At 46.4% G+C, this 13,482-nt stretch overlaps 1 protein-coding gene across 1 annotated transcript in view; it reads left to right on the top strand.

Annotated features, from left to right (window-relative positions):
• The window catches only part of LOC149340763 (uncharacterized), a 102,802-nt gene that overhangs the window by 77,842 nt on the left and 11,478 nt on the right, over positions 1-13,482 (top strand). Inside the window, exons 5-7 of the mRNA XM_089549614.1 lie at positions 1,347-1,630; positions 2,524-2,616; positions 6,986-7,123. Of these exons, the coding sequence (XP_089405740.1) occupies positions 1,347-1,630; positions 2,524-2,616; positions 6,986-7,123 (515 nt within the window). The remainder of the gene's footprint in view (positions 1-1,346; positions 1,631-2,523; positions 2,617-6,985; positions 7,124-13,482) is intronic.

Consider the following 13,482-nt stretch of genomic DNA (forward strand, 5'->3'; position numbering starts at 1 on the left):
CTTGTGTGCTATAAGGAGGAGTCCTATTTGGCAAGATGAATTTTTATTTTACCATTATCATATGTGTTTTGAGTTGCAGAGTTTGTCACAGGTGTACACATATTTTTGAGACCCACCCAATCTTTCGACACAATTTTAGCACTGCGAACGAGATAGTTCAGTTTAAGACAGTTTCCGGAGAATCGCTCTTTTCAGATGGTGCCAAGATAGAAAGAGCGCAGTATCGACCGGTAGGGATTAACTGTTGCTCGCCTCTAGAATTCGGAAATGAGCCTGTTCTACTTTTTGCTCCTGTCAGGTGATGTCTTTTGTTGTAATCTTATTGTGTCAGTGTTCTTCCATCCCACTGCCGAGTTTATTACCCTTAATGATAAGAAAAATGGAATCTGCTGCTTATGCGCCCTAAGATGTCCTAACACTGTTTTACGATTCTAATCTACTTTCAGCCTGTTTTCAGAAAAGAAAAAACAGCGCTAAATTCTACACAAACCACACAGAAAGACGGACAGGACGGGCGCTGTCCTGTCCGTCTTTCTGTGTGGTTTGTGTAGAATTTAGCGCTGTTTTTTCTTTTCTGAACACAATGTCACACCAACTAGCCCAGCAAAAGGTACTGTTAAACGAACTTTCAGCCTGTTCTATAATGTAAACAGCGCTGAGAAACATAGAGGAGAGACGAAGGTTCAATGACTCAAGCTGACACCCACAAGCGGTTCTTTCAAACCCGGTATTTCGATACATATACACACAAAAAAAAATAGAGGTCGCAAATAGATGCAAAACAAGAAAGCCAGACCCACAAAAATTGAACAAGCTCACTGATCGTTCCGGACTGACCAGGCCAGGCTAAAACCCGCGTCTCAGCAGGCACAAGATTGTACCAGAGAGGTCCTTTGGAAAAAAAAGAATCATTCCGTTCTTCACTCGTTATTGTTTTTCAGCGGAGTTTTATTATGTACACTCTCCCTCAAAAAATTGCGGAAGACGAGTCTTTCGAAAAAAGTAATTTCTTTGGATCCAATGCACATTCCTTGAAATTTAATAGTGCACAGTGTTATTTGCACAATAATACCTGTGCTGGATAGATCTATTCAAGGGTACATAGAAAGACGGAGATGATTTTTTTTTAGGGGGGGGGGGGGTTGGAGAGGAGGGAAGGAGTAGTATTGCCTTCCATAAAATTCTGACTGCTGTACGTCTGAATATGCACCAAACTCATTCAACAGAAAGCTTTAACATAGCTTGTTCTAATATTGAGACAGATCCACCAGCTTCGTGCAGTAACCTTGTTGGCAGCAAAGAGAGAAACTATTTTCGCTCTCCCCTCCCATTGTGTGGGTGCGCAGTGAAGGACGCCCAGAGCGGCGCGATGCTGGCCAGCGTGAAGCAGACCTCTCAGCTCGAGCAGCGCGGTCCTGGCGAGAGGCCGCACAGCGTGTCCAGAACGCAGCTCGACGTGCCGGCGCTCGGAATCCACGACACCAAGATCGAGGACTCCAACAACAACGACAAGAATCTGCTGCAGTCGGCGCAGCAGCAGCAGCAGCAGCTGCTTCCGGGTCTTGGACAGGCCGAAAAGAAGAACTACATCCCTTATCCCTGGAACCCGGAAGAGCTTGACCAAACCGACGTGCGTACAGAGAACGTCACGGAGATTATTGGCTTTTCGTGCCTCGGCTCGTTAAGGTGCCGTCACGTATTGCCACCCAACCGGTAGTGCACGCATTGCTTGCTCCTGCGGGAACATATATTAATCCCTCGGGGTGTATTAGGATGTAGGGATGCTGCGTCCAGTGGTCGCAGATTTCGGCGGCAGACTTGCGAGTCTGTGGTATATTTATGATCATGGACAACTCCGGGATCAAGATCCATTTTATAGTAATTTCTGCCATTTCTATCATTTGAGTTGCTAGCGCTAAAGTTTGATTCTCGAACTCCACGCTACCTCAGTGACCAATCAAATCAAGCGTACAACTGCGCTACAACAACCAAACACGCAAGAAAATGTTTTGGCTGAGTTGCGGAGCAGAATTACACTATCTGTGGTATGTCTATGGTATGCCTTTAACTCATTCGTAAAAAAAAAAAAAAAAATGGAACTTTCAACTATGTGCAACCAGGTTTCATTGTGTGCCTTGTCCTGCAGTTGATAGGCTTACTATTTTATTATGTCTCATAATTATTCGTATGCTTGTGATATTGATGATATGTGACTCACCTCATAGATTAATCAAACTTTCTGTATGATTTTAAAATCTGCCGTAAACTCTGTTCATTATTCATATTTTTGTAGGCGGTGGCTTTATTTGTACGCAAAGAGTGTACGGCACCTAAATTCCTTTCGAGGTCAACCCGTTTTGGCACGTACATCATCAATTGCATTTTGACTCAATAATGAGAGAAGGAATAACGAGGAAGTATACCAAAATGACCTCAACACGCACTAAATTAAAAACGAAAAAAAAATAGCAACCAAGCTCCAACGGGATTTGGTAAAAGAAAGTACCTCAACCCTTTTCGCAGTACACGCCTGCTGACTTGGCCCAGTACATCCTCAGGACAGGAGATGAAGAAGGGGTCGCCATGGCTGTTGAGGAGCTTCTCAGAATGGGAATGGTAAGTGAGGGGCAAGCGTTTTCTTCTCAAACCACTTATGGAAAGAACCGTCTCCAGTCTTCTTTCTGTGCCGTAGTACTCAGCTTCAAGTAATATTGCCACGTTTCCACAAGCAGCCGCTGGGCGGCTTCTCTTCGCATGTCGCGTGCACCGGCGAGTGAAAGAAGAAGAAGATTGGTTCCGGCCTCCTCTGGGTGCTCTTGGCTTGCTCTCCGGTGCCGTCCACGTCAACCCCCCATTAAAGCCTTTCATTTACGAGCCCCAACAGCTGCGTAACACTGGCGCACTCCGCTGACGAGGAGTGCGCCAGATGTCTACCTTCCGGACCGGTGGTTGCATGGCGAGTCCCGGCTGCGGTGGCCGCTGGTAGGAGGGTGGCGGCAGAACGGACGGCGGCTGCGAGTCGAACGGGAGAGGCTGCGGGGGAGCCACCGCGGGCTGACGGACAGCTGCTGCATAACTCAGAGGGCGTGGCTCTGGCAGCAACTGAGGCGGTGCGAACGCTTGCCGGATCTCCTCGCGCACGACTTCAGTGAGGGCAGCGGCTGTCGGATCAGGCGAGATGATGTGGAGTTTCCGGAGCTCCTCGCGAACTACGTGTCGGATCAACTCTCGCAAAGAGGAATGTTCACTGGCGCTGCACGAAGCGGCCACTGAGCTGAAGGGCTGAACGCACGCAGACTCGTTACGTCGGGAACGTTGCTGCAGGGCTCGCTCAATGAGGGTTGCTTCGCTGATGAAGTCGGCAACGGTCTGGGGGGAATTCCGCACAAAACAAGCGAAAATATGTTCTTTTACCCCCTGCATCAGGTGGCGCAACTTCGCGGCCTCCGTCATGTCGGGATCAGATCGCCGACAAAGACGGGTCACGTCCTCGGCAAACATGGCGACGCTCTCGTTGGGCTTTTGGATACGGGCTTCCAGGAGGCGGCGCGCTCGGTCGCGGCGGTCGGGGCTGGCAAACGTATCGCGCAGCTACTGGCGGAAGGCATCCCAGCTTTGAATACCGGTCTCCCGGTTCTCGTACCAGGTTTTGGCGCCGTCTTCCAGCGCGAAGTATACGTTGCGCAGCTTCATGGCAGAACTCCACTGATTAAAGTTGGCCACACGTTCAAACTGCTCAAGCCAGTCGTCGACGTCTTCAGCAGGAGCGCCATGGAAACTTGTCGGTACACGGGGCTGCTGGAGGGTTAGATGAGGGGAACTCGCCTGCGCCATGGAATAAAGCTCAACGGGGCGGCGGTCGGGAAGGAGACCGAACTCTGGGGAGAGGCCGTGAATGTGGCGGCTGCTGCGATGTACGGGCGTAGACACCAGCGGGAGTCGGTCGGGACTCGATGAACCGCTGCGAGAAGAGGTCCTGGACATGGGATCTTGAATGCACCTCCACCAGTGTTACGTAGCCGTTGGGGCTCGTAACCGAAAGGCTTTAATGGGGGGTTCACGTGGACGGCATCAGAGAGCAAGCCAAGATGATGATGATGATGATGTCCTCAGGATGAATGCAGTCAGAGGAAGCCGGAACCGATCTTCTTCTTCTTTCACTCGCCGGTGCACGCGACTTGTGAAGAGCAGCCGCCCAGCGGCTGCTTGTGGAAACGTGGCAATATAGTACATTAAACTCTCACGTTTTGCTATATTCCTTATGCATGCTGAACATCACTGGTAGGGACCTCGTAAATATGCGGTTTGTACGCTCGATCTCATCGATTTTCTGTGGAGATTTTGGTTAGTGAAAGTGTGAAAATGCCGGCCGGACAGGTGGTAAGCGAATAGTGTGGTGGCCACCCCCAATAGTGAATGCTTGATGCTGACTAGGGTGTGGCCGTAAAGCACATTTCCCGGATAAACGCCAGCGGTTCCCATGAGACTAAACTGCTAATACTGCAAACAGTAACACGAAGAAGCTAATGATTTGTGGTGGGATTCCCTCTGACCTGAGTGGGCACTCTCCTTGCTTAATCAGTTCGCCCTCTAGATCGCACTATGTATTGGACAATTCGATTAATGATAAGGGCACCCAGATTTTATCTTTTGATATATTACGGCGCTGCACACGGAAAGGCGTACAGTGCCTGTCACAAAAACCTGCTGCTATACACGCCATAGTACCAGCTTGCTCTAGCGCAGTCGGAGAATAGCTTCGTTTAAGTGATGACCGAAGTGAGCAACGCAATGATTTTGATAGCCTTTGTTTGAGCCTTTTCGTGATATTGCCACGTATCATTGCAGTGTTTGTTCGTTCACGCTCAAGGCAGCAGGAAAGGGTCGTTATCACTTTTGTTCGTGGCGCGAGAAGCGACCAGACTAATCTCGATTGTTCGCAGCCATGAAAGGCTGCATCTAGGTTTTTCCAGATTACCGTAGATGATCTTGACCTGTTATCTGGAAAGTTCCTTGCCGGCTTTAAATTGAGCGATGCCGCGAGCGGCGGACATTCGTAGTTCGACGACCGACGAGCACGTTTGTTGCTTACGCCGCCGCCGAGTGATTCAGTTCTTTTGTGGGCGCAAGTCAGCCCAAATAAAGAGCTTCGTTTCCAAGACTGGTTGGTGTCTTCCTGACCGCTGGACTGCCGTCACTACAACGTGACAATATTAAATATGCGATAGGCAGTGCGAGGGTAAAGAGGCCTTTATTATATAAAAGCGATAAGGTCTGCCTTATCACTGGGAAGATTTCTCTATCCAGTTGAGAATAGAGTCTGAATGGCGACTGGTTCATTCAATTAACAATGGCGTGGAGAAATTAACTGTGGTCGGGAACTACACAAGATCACTCATTGTTATTAATAAATATATATGAGAGCGCCGACTCATTTTCATAAGAGTGTGAGACATCTTAGAGTTACCGTTAACCAAGATGCGTGGACATGAAGTGGTAGTCATATAATCGATAAATCTTTGTTGGTAAGCAAGTCTAACGGTACGAAATTCCGGCGTTAACTGCGTCACGCAACATCGTTTCAGTAATACTCGTCGAGCTGCGTTACGTGAGGTAAACGGGGCTGCAAATCTCGGACAATTCATCTTAGTTACAACTGCGAGCGTCAGAAATTAAACACATATGCAAATATAATGCCTGTTGCCTTTTCCGCTACGAGGAAAAATACCGTCACGTCCAATCGGGAGGATTATAGAAAATTTGGTCGTCGCTCAAGAATCAGATGGCCAATCAATACAAAATAAAACATGCGTCTTCCTGGTGTCAGGAAATATATCTCGCAGAGCATTTTCTTTTTCGAGAGCGGTAGAACAAGTGACACTGCAGAAAAGTTCCGGTCCTACAAGTACATGTAATGCATCAGTCATTGAGATTGATGCATTACATTTTGCCGGCAGAAACCGCAAGGCTAACCACACCAGTAGCTTACAGCATCTCAACTCAACACTCAACTCAACTCAACTCAGAAATTATTGTCCCGATGGCTTACAAAATTTTCTTTGACCGCAGCAATAATTTTGTTTTCTTTTTAACTTCGAGACCACCGGTATGCTAATGAAGTGCAGAGGAATTAAGTAGTTAGAGGAAAAAGTAGGTAAATAATTTTATTGACAAGAGTCAAGTTGGCCAAAGAAATACCAAAAACAAAAGGAAATACCGTAACAAAGAAGTCTAGACAGTCTTGCAACGAAACTCTCACTGCGTCAGCAAATACACGAGGACGAGACGAAGAAACAGCGCCAAGAAGGCTGGGTGTTGTGTTTACATATCAGAAGAGGCAAAGAGAAGATCGCTTCTCGCGACACGGAGTAGTGGTTCACTGCTGGCTGGCTTCGTTTTTTTTTTTCTCCGCTTAGTCTGTTCACACAAAGACGAGGTCTAATGAACGGGAGGACCAGAATTCGTGCGGCCCTCAAAAGAAATTTCTTCCACGCATTTGTCGACACGTGTGCAATCGAAGGAAACTTTCGCTCGGCCGCTTCTGCTGATGTGAGCAATATGTATGAGACGAGCATGGGAAGATTCCACGCGGGCACACTTTCATTTGATCCGGGCGACAACAAAGAAATAAAAAAAGAGCAAGACTCACTGTGGATCAGTTCGTGCATGAACATTAGACGAGGCCTTTGTTTGCCCAGCTTCTAATTAGACTTTCAGCTCTAAGCTATTTTTTTACTTTCCTTCTGTCTCTTACTTTCCCTCGTATGTTATCTGAACACGCAGACAGTGAACTGAGGAAAAACAAGCGAGTTTTTGTATGTCAGAACTTTGGGCTTATCCTGACGCTAGAAGAGCGCCTGAAGAGCACTTGGTAATGCAGAAGAGCGCATGTGTCCTCGGTAGCAAACAGCTGCAGTACATGCACTGAGCCTTCTGGCTCAATGCTTCCCTGTTCGCGTTCCTTTCCACGGCGTTGTTGTTGCAGATGAATCGGGAGGAGGCGATCGTCTACCTGCAGGATGTGAAAGCCGAGATGAACTACATCCGAGCGCAGCAGGAAAAACTGCGCAAGATCCAGGAGCTGCGGGAGGTCATCAACATGAAGAAGAAGGACGAGTTCAAGGTGCGCCCGCATTTGGATTGTAAATCCTGCTTCACGCTTAGTATCATGATACGCGGTGGCATAATTGCTCTTAAGGGGCAACTGCACCACTTTTTGAGAATTTCGCGATATTCAAGGATTCAAATCTATATAAGCTGTGGGTGAAGCATGACAAGAATTTTTGCACTAGCATTTGAAGTAGTGGCGCAATCGACGATTGAATTTTGCGTTTCTACTCAATGCACCGGAGGTGCTAGGTGAAGTTCATTGTGACGTCACGGAAGGTATGATTTCAAGTTACCGCTGTCGTCAGCCATACCCTGCCGCTCCTCGCTAGAAGCTGCAAAACAACGCTCGGCGGGATAAGCCTTCGGTGGTTTTGGTTTTTTTCCTCCAAAGCTGGCGTTTATGAGTTGGAAATGTACCGATACCCTCGATGACGTCATCATGCGCCCCCCACTTGCCGTTGTGTGCTGCGGAGAAGCTTGAAGGTTGTCATGATTTCAATCATCGATTACGTTACTATTTCAAATGCTAGCCCAAAAAGACTTCGCATGCTTTATGTGCAAGTTTCACATATTCGACCCTTTTAAGCTCGTTGATTTTTAAAACCTACGAATTTTCCCTTTAATTGAGCCAAAATGGTACGTGTGAGAGGAGAGGGCGATCAGTTATGAGGTACAAATGAATAAAGTCTGTAGCAAGAGAGATGAACAAATTTACCACAGTTATCTTGCCCAAAGAAACTGGAAGAACGAAAAATGCACAATACAATCGGGAATCGAAGAATTCTAGATTTGTTGGCCTGCCACGGCGGCTTAGTGTATTTGGTGCTTATGTGCTGAGACCGAGCACGAGCGATCGAATCTTGGGCGCTGCGACCGCATTGCGATGGGGGGTGAAGAAAAAAAAAATGCCCATGTGCTGTACGACGCTAGCGCGCACTAAGAAATCCCAGTTGGTAGAAACTGATCAGGAGTCCTCTACTACAGCGTCTCTCATAGCCCCTGTGGCCATACCTCTACTACCACCAATACCACGTCTTTGTGAGACGCTTAACTGAGAAATTTCAGAGTAGAGGGCTGCAACTTTGTTTTGATGCTGGAACGAGAAAAGCCGTGTGGTGATCGTACCTTGAGTTTTGCCGTCGGCCGAAGGGCGTTGTCAGCAAGTAGGTCGCGAAACGACGTCGCCATTTTTCTTGCGCATGACAACACTGAAGCCGAGCGATCAATAAGAGTCCTTTCCAGTGCGTTCCAGGCATTCCAGGCGTTCAGTGAGGTGCAGCGCCCGCCGGTACGCTTCTGGGCTGTCAGGCGGCTGTCTCGCTTCGGCTAACAAAGAAGCCGATCGAGCCCCAAGAGAGAAGCTGGACATTACGCGGATGGGAACGCGATGGGCCCATTCCACCTCAACCCTCATGGCAGGAAGTACGTTTAGCGTTGCGAGAGCGGGAAAGAAAAAACACCAGGGATTCCTCCTTGATGTACGGCTGTCATTCGGTTACACCAAGCTCACCTTGCACTCATGGCGACCGCGTTTGCAGCAAAAGAAGGCAACATGCACCATAATGACTTCTGTACGGGGAGTCACAGGAAGCGTCCACTGATGATAACGTCGATGTTATTATTGTTGACTTCGTTAGTGCGCTGGGGGCGTGTTGGGGGAAGGCCGCTTTGCCTTGGGTGGTAGGCTGCATCGGGTTTCTAGGCAAGTAATATCGTCAGCACCACCTCAGTTAAATATTTTTCTGTTACGTCTAGAACGCACCGCGATGCTGCTCGATGACACAAATGCTGGTAATTTACAAAGCAGTGCCATCGGCATTAACTGTTACTTATATACAGGGTGTTTCACCTAAGACTTTCTGCAATTTTTAAAAATAAGCTATTTGAATTAGATGCGCGCTTTTTCTGGCATAGCATTGTCAGTGGTGTAGTACATCATAATGCAGCTAAGACGTGCTAACTAGCAGGCTTGTTAACCAATATTTAATAGTTAACTTTTAAACTATTACCGTTGGGCTCCTTAATTATTAAGAGACATGCAGCCCACCGTAAGTGATGTCCATACCCGTTTTTAGAATTTCGAGAACGCGATTATCCTCGGCGCCGTGGCCCAACAAATTTTGGCTATTTCGACGAGTTACGTGCACTGGAGAGGTTGCTTTGCCTGCAAGCTTCTCAAACTGCATGTATTTTGGCGCGATGTAGGCGAAATTTGTTGGGCCACAGCGCCGAGGATAATCGCGTTTTCGAAATTCTAAAAACGGATATGGACATTACTTACGGTGGGTTGCATGCCTCTCAATAATTAAGGAGCCCAACGGTAATAGTTTAAAAGTTAACTATTAAATATTGGTTAACAAGCCTGCTAGTTAGCACGTCTTAGCTGCATTATGATGTACTACACCCCTGACAATGCTATGCCAGAAAAAGCGCGCATCTAATTCAAATAGCTTATTTTTAAAAATTGCAGAAAGTATTAGATGAAACACCCTGTATTTACGCCTACTGGGCCGGAATAGTGTGCTTTGACCTGGAGTGGGATTAGAACATGCAATTTGGGTCACTACATTTGAACGCTCCAATATACACGCCTTGCTCAAAAATACAATATCACGCAAAAACTGTGCACTAAGAAGTGTCTGTATAAGTCTCAGGGTAAATGTCACCCTGTTACAAAAGCACCGAGGGTGCACTTGAAAAAGATTTCCTAAGAAAGATTACAGTGATAAAAGGAACACTCGGGATGGAGAAGAAAGAAAGCTCTCAAGTGGTCAACGCTTTTACGCATACAGCACTGACGGGAATTTGAATACGCAGAGAAAAAAGGGCAAAGCCGTAATGACGACTCTTTCTACTACCGCGTCATAGAGAAATCTTGTTGCATGGTCGTAACAGACGCGGGTAGAACGATAATAATGCCGACTGGGGCAGTTCTGTTTGGAAGCTTTTACGTAGAACGAAAGTTGTGCAGTTGACTCTTCTCTAAAATAACAAGACTCGTTTCGCATCGTCTGCAACTATCGGCTCGCGTTCGTCGTTTCGGCACTATAGCCAGTAAGAAAACCGCTGCTTGAGCATAGCGTTACGAGGAGATCCGTATGAACATCCTCATTTCGATTTGCTTGACGACTTCCTCTTTCGGAGTTGCCCTCATAATGGAGTCTCGTGGCTTTGCCCGAACTTCGAATTGCCGCATTTTGCGCAACATCTTCGCGTGCGGCAGTAGTGACTATTTTTAAGTGACTGAGTTAACTGACAATAACTTTTTCTCACGGAAACATGAAGTACTGTCTTCTCTTGGTAAGATTATGATGCTCGTGGGAAGAGGCAACTATAATTGAGGTAAACCATCACAAATTCCCGCTAAGTCATAGAGGTTCGTCATCGGTCGTCTGATGGAGAAAGCAAAGGACATTTCCGCCAGTGGTTGGGCTATTATTACGTTTTCAAACAAGCTCTCGATACCAATACTGCTATAATACTGATGGGGCCAGAATGTATCTGGACGCTGTAATGCTGCCCGAAGCTAGTGGCACTCCTGACGGACCGCATGGGAGCAAAAGAACATAAAATGAAAAAGCAAATGCGAAACAACAAAAGATAAAAAGTCATGCATGAATGCATCTGTAATGACGTTCGCGTAAAACAAGAACAGAACAGAACCCTTATGGTAGCCGAATCTCCAAAGGTAGAACCGAGCTCACAAAGCTCTTAATGTATCTTTGTCGGTAAGGTCCTTTCGGAATTTGACGATGTCGCTAACTTCGCTTCGGTAAATGGCCAGCGTATCGGCTGAGCACAGTAACTTTCTTAGTTATCTTTAACTACAGTCGGTATAGACTTCGTCCTTGGCTACCACCCAAGGACCGATAATTTGCGAATCGTTCCCAGGTAACGAAAAGCACGGAAACCTGCATGCTAATGAGGTTAATGGTTTGTGTTCGCTAAAGTATACAACAGCTGAGGGAGAACAAATGCTCACAGATTAAAGTCCGCCTATGATATTTATTCTCTTTTTAGTCTGCAACCAGCCCTGCTTTAACCTTCGAACCAAACACTGGCGAATGATCCCACTGCTTATGTTATTTTATCTCGAAGCATTACCTGAATTTGAAAGTCGGCCGCCTCCCCGTTGAGATCCTTTTTCAGAGTCTCTGCTGCGTGCTGCTGTGGAACTAAAAGTTGCCTGGCGCTTCTGAACACATAACGTTTTTGCTATATTATCGATACAACTAGCCGCCGATAAGTGAAGGAGGCGGGGGGGGGGGGGGGGGGGGGGGTTGGAGGTGGGAGTGAGAACCTAATAGCTCAAGGACTTTCGTCTCTAGACTTAACGAGTCTTAGTGAAGGGTGAAGGGGGCACTTTTGTCTCTCGTGTCTTCCACGTGTTTCACGGTTTGGCTCGGCTAAGTCCCATGCTCTTCTTTCTTTGTATTCCAGCTCAGTATAAGCAAAATTTGAATGGTGCTTAATAAGAATTCCTGAGGCGTATTATTAGGCAAAAACAAAATAGCCCCAAGTGTGTTTTATTCTCGAAGTAATTTTTTTTAATACTCACCCTGCTCTGTGGTCCCAGCGGCTTTATCGCCGGGTGCGGTACTATATCTTAATTTTTATACTTTGCCCCTTTCACGGATAATTTTCGGCAAACATCACAGGAGAAGGAACAAACTTTTTTAATAAGACAAAGCCTCATCAGAAAAGAATAGCTTAATGCACTAAAACGCAAAAGCACACGCTGAAATAAGTAGAGAGCGTAACGACGTTTTATGGCACCAGTGGCAGCGATATTAAAGTTATCGGTAAGAAGCGAATTACGCAACCGATGATTAATGTAACTAGACGAAAAAGTTTTCAGCCCAAAGGGGCTTTAATTAGTTAGCGAGAAGCATAATTGGCTTTAGCTCTTTGCGCACTCAGACGAAAACTGGAAATCATATTATTTTGCTTGTTTCGCGCCGGGGTTGACGTTGGGCATATTTTAAAAGGGACCAGAACTCAAGCAAAAATGAGCCAGAAATAGCCATCCCATTTAATCTTAGAGCCAAATTTTTAGTCATGCAGAACAGAAGGGAGATTAGGAATAAAGGTGTCATTTAAGAACAATAAATAATAGCATTTGAATTCAATGGAAGAAACAGAAAACAGAGCATAAAGTTTTGCACTTTTTCTTCTCTGCAAGTCAGGTACGTTGCAAATAAATAAAGCAGTTAATAAATGCTCAGTGCGCATGGATAGTGGTCTTGAAAGAGGAATTTTTTCACGTTCTAGCCAACAACTTAGTACGACGTTGAAGCTGCTTTGTCCTGAAGCCGTAGACCAAACTTGATCCGTGGAATCACCGCTAGCCAGCGAAGTTACATTTTCATTCGAATCTTTTTTATGACAATTCCACGCTGGGGAACACGCGCTCAGCATCTGTGCTTTGCGCCAGGGGTGGAAAAGGGCATAAGGGCATCCGCCACAGATGTCTTTGTACGATGCTGCTGCGTGCCATAAACTCAAACATTTAACATGGACTACTTCATAGCGCAACACAAAGCACCCGTCACATAAAAGTAGACGAGACCAACGTTTGTCCCTTTATGTGATGTGTGCTTTGTGTTGCGCTGTGAACCAATCCGTCCTAAGTCATGAGCCAACTTGCACCTAAAGAAACGCTACTAAGATTCCGCTCCTCTGCAATGGGTCTTTTCAATGTAACCTTTTAATTAGCGCTTGTCCCGTCTACCATTATGTGAAATGCGCCTTTTTTTGTGCTGTGAAGCAGTCCTTCTTAAATAATGCGCCAACTAGCCCCTAAACAAAAGCACTGAAGTTTGGGCAGTTGGTATTGATCCATCTTGAAAACGTAGCAGCACGTAAAAACGGGGACAAAATAGACACAAGTACGACAGGACGTATCTTAACTTTAAGAAGAGAAGAAAACTAACTTTAAAAAGAGGCTCTGGAAACATTCTTCTCATGCAAAACGTACATGCCTAATTTTCGGTTCAGAGCTATAGCGTCCGAAAAGGGTAGCTGGCAGTCAGCTATAGGAAGGTACCTCCAGAAGCAGCTGACGACCTTGACGATTGAAGACTCCTTTCTTGTTAGCTCTCACAAGATAGCAGAAGAATTGAAGCAAGGGCTGAACATGACTTCACCAGCCACCATCGGGTTGTCCATTGACATAGAAGATCTGTACTTCTCCATACCCCACAATGAACTGCTTAAGGCGGTTAGATCGGTAATTGAGGATTCTGGAGAAGTGCCGTTTCAAAACAGGGCGACTGTGAAGCAGCATACGTCCTGTCGTACTTGTGCCTATTTTGTCCCCGTTTTTTCGTGCTGCTACGTTTTCAAGATAGCCCCTAAACAAAAGCTTCTTAA

Source organism: Amblyomma mixtum, chromosome 6 (genome assembly GCF_055824585.1).
Source record: "Amblyomma mixtum isolate Tamu chromosome 6, ASM5582458v1, whole genome shotgun sequence".
In the NCBI taxonomy this organism is placed as follows: domain Eukaryota; kingdom Metazoa; phylum Arthropoda; class Arachnida; order Ixodida; family Ixodidae; genus Amblyomma; species Amblyomma mixtum.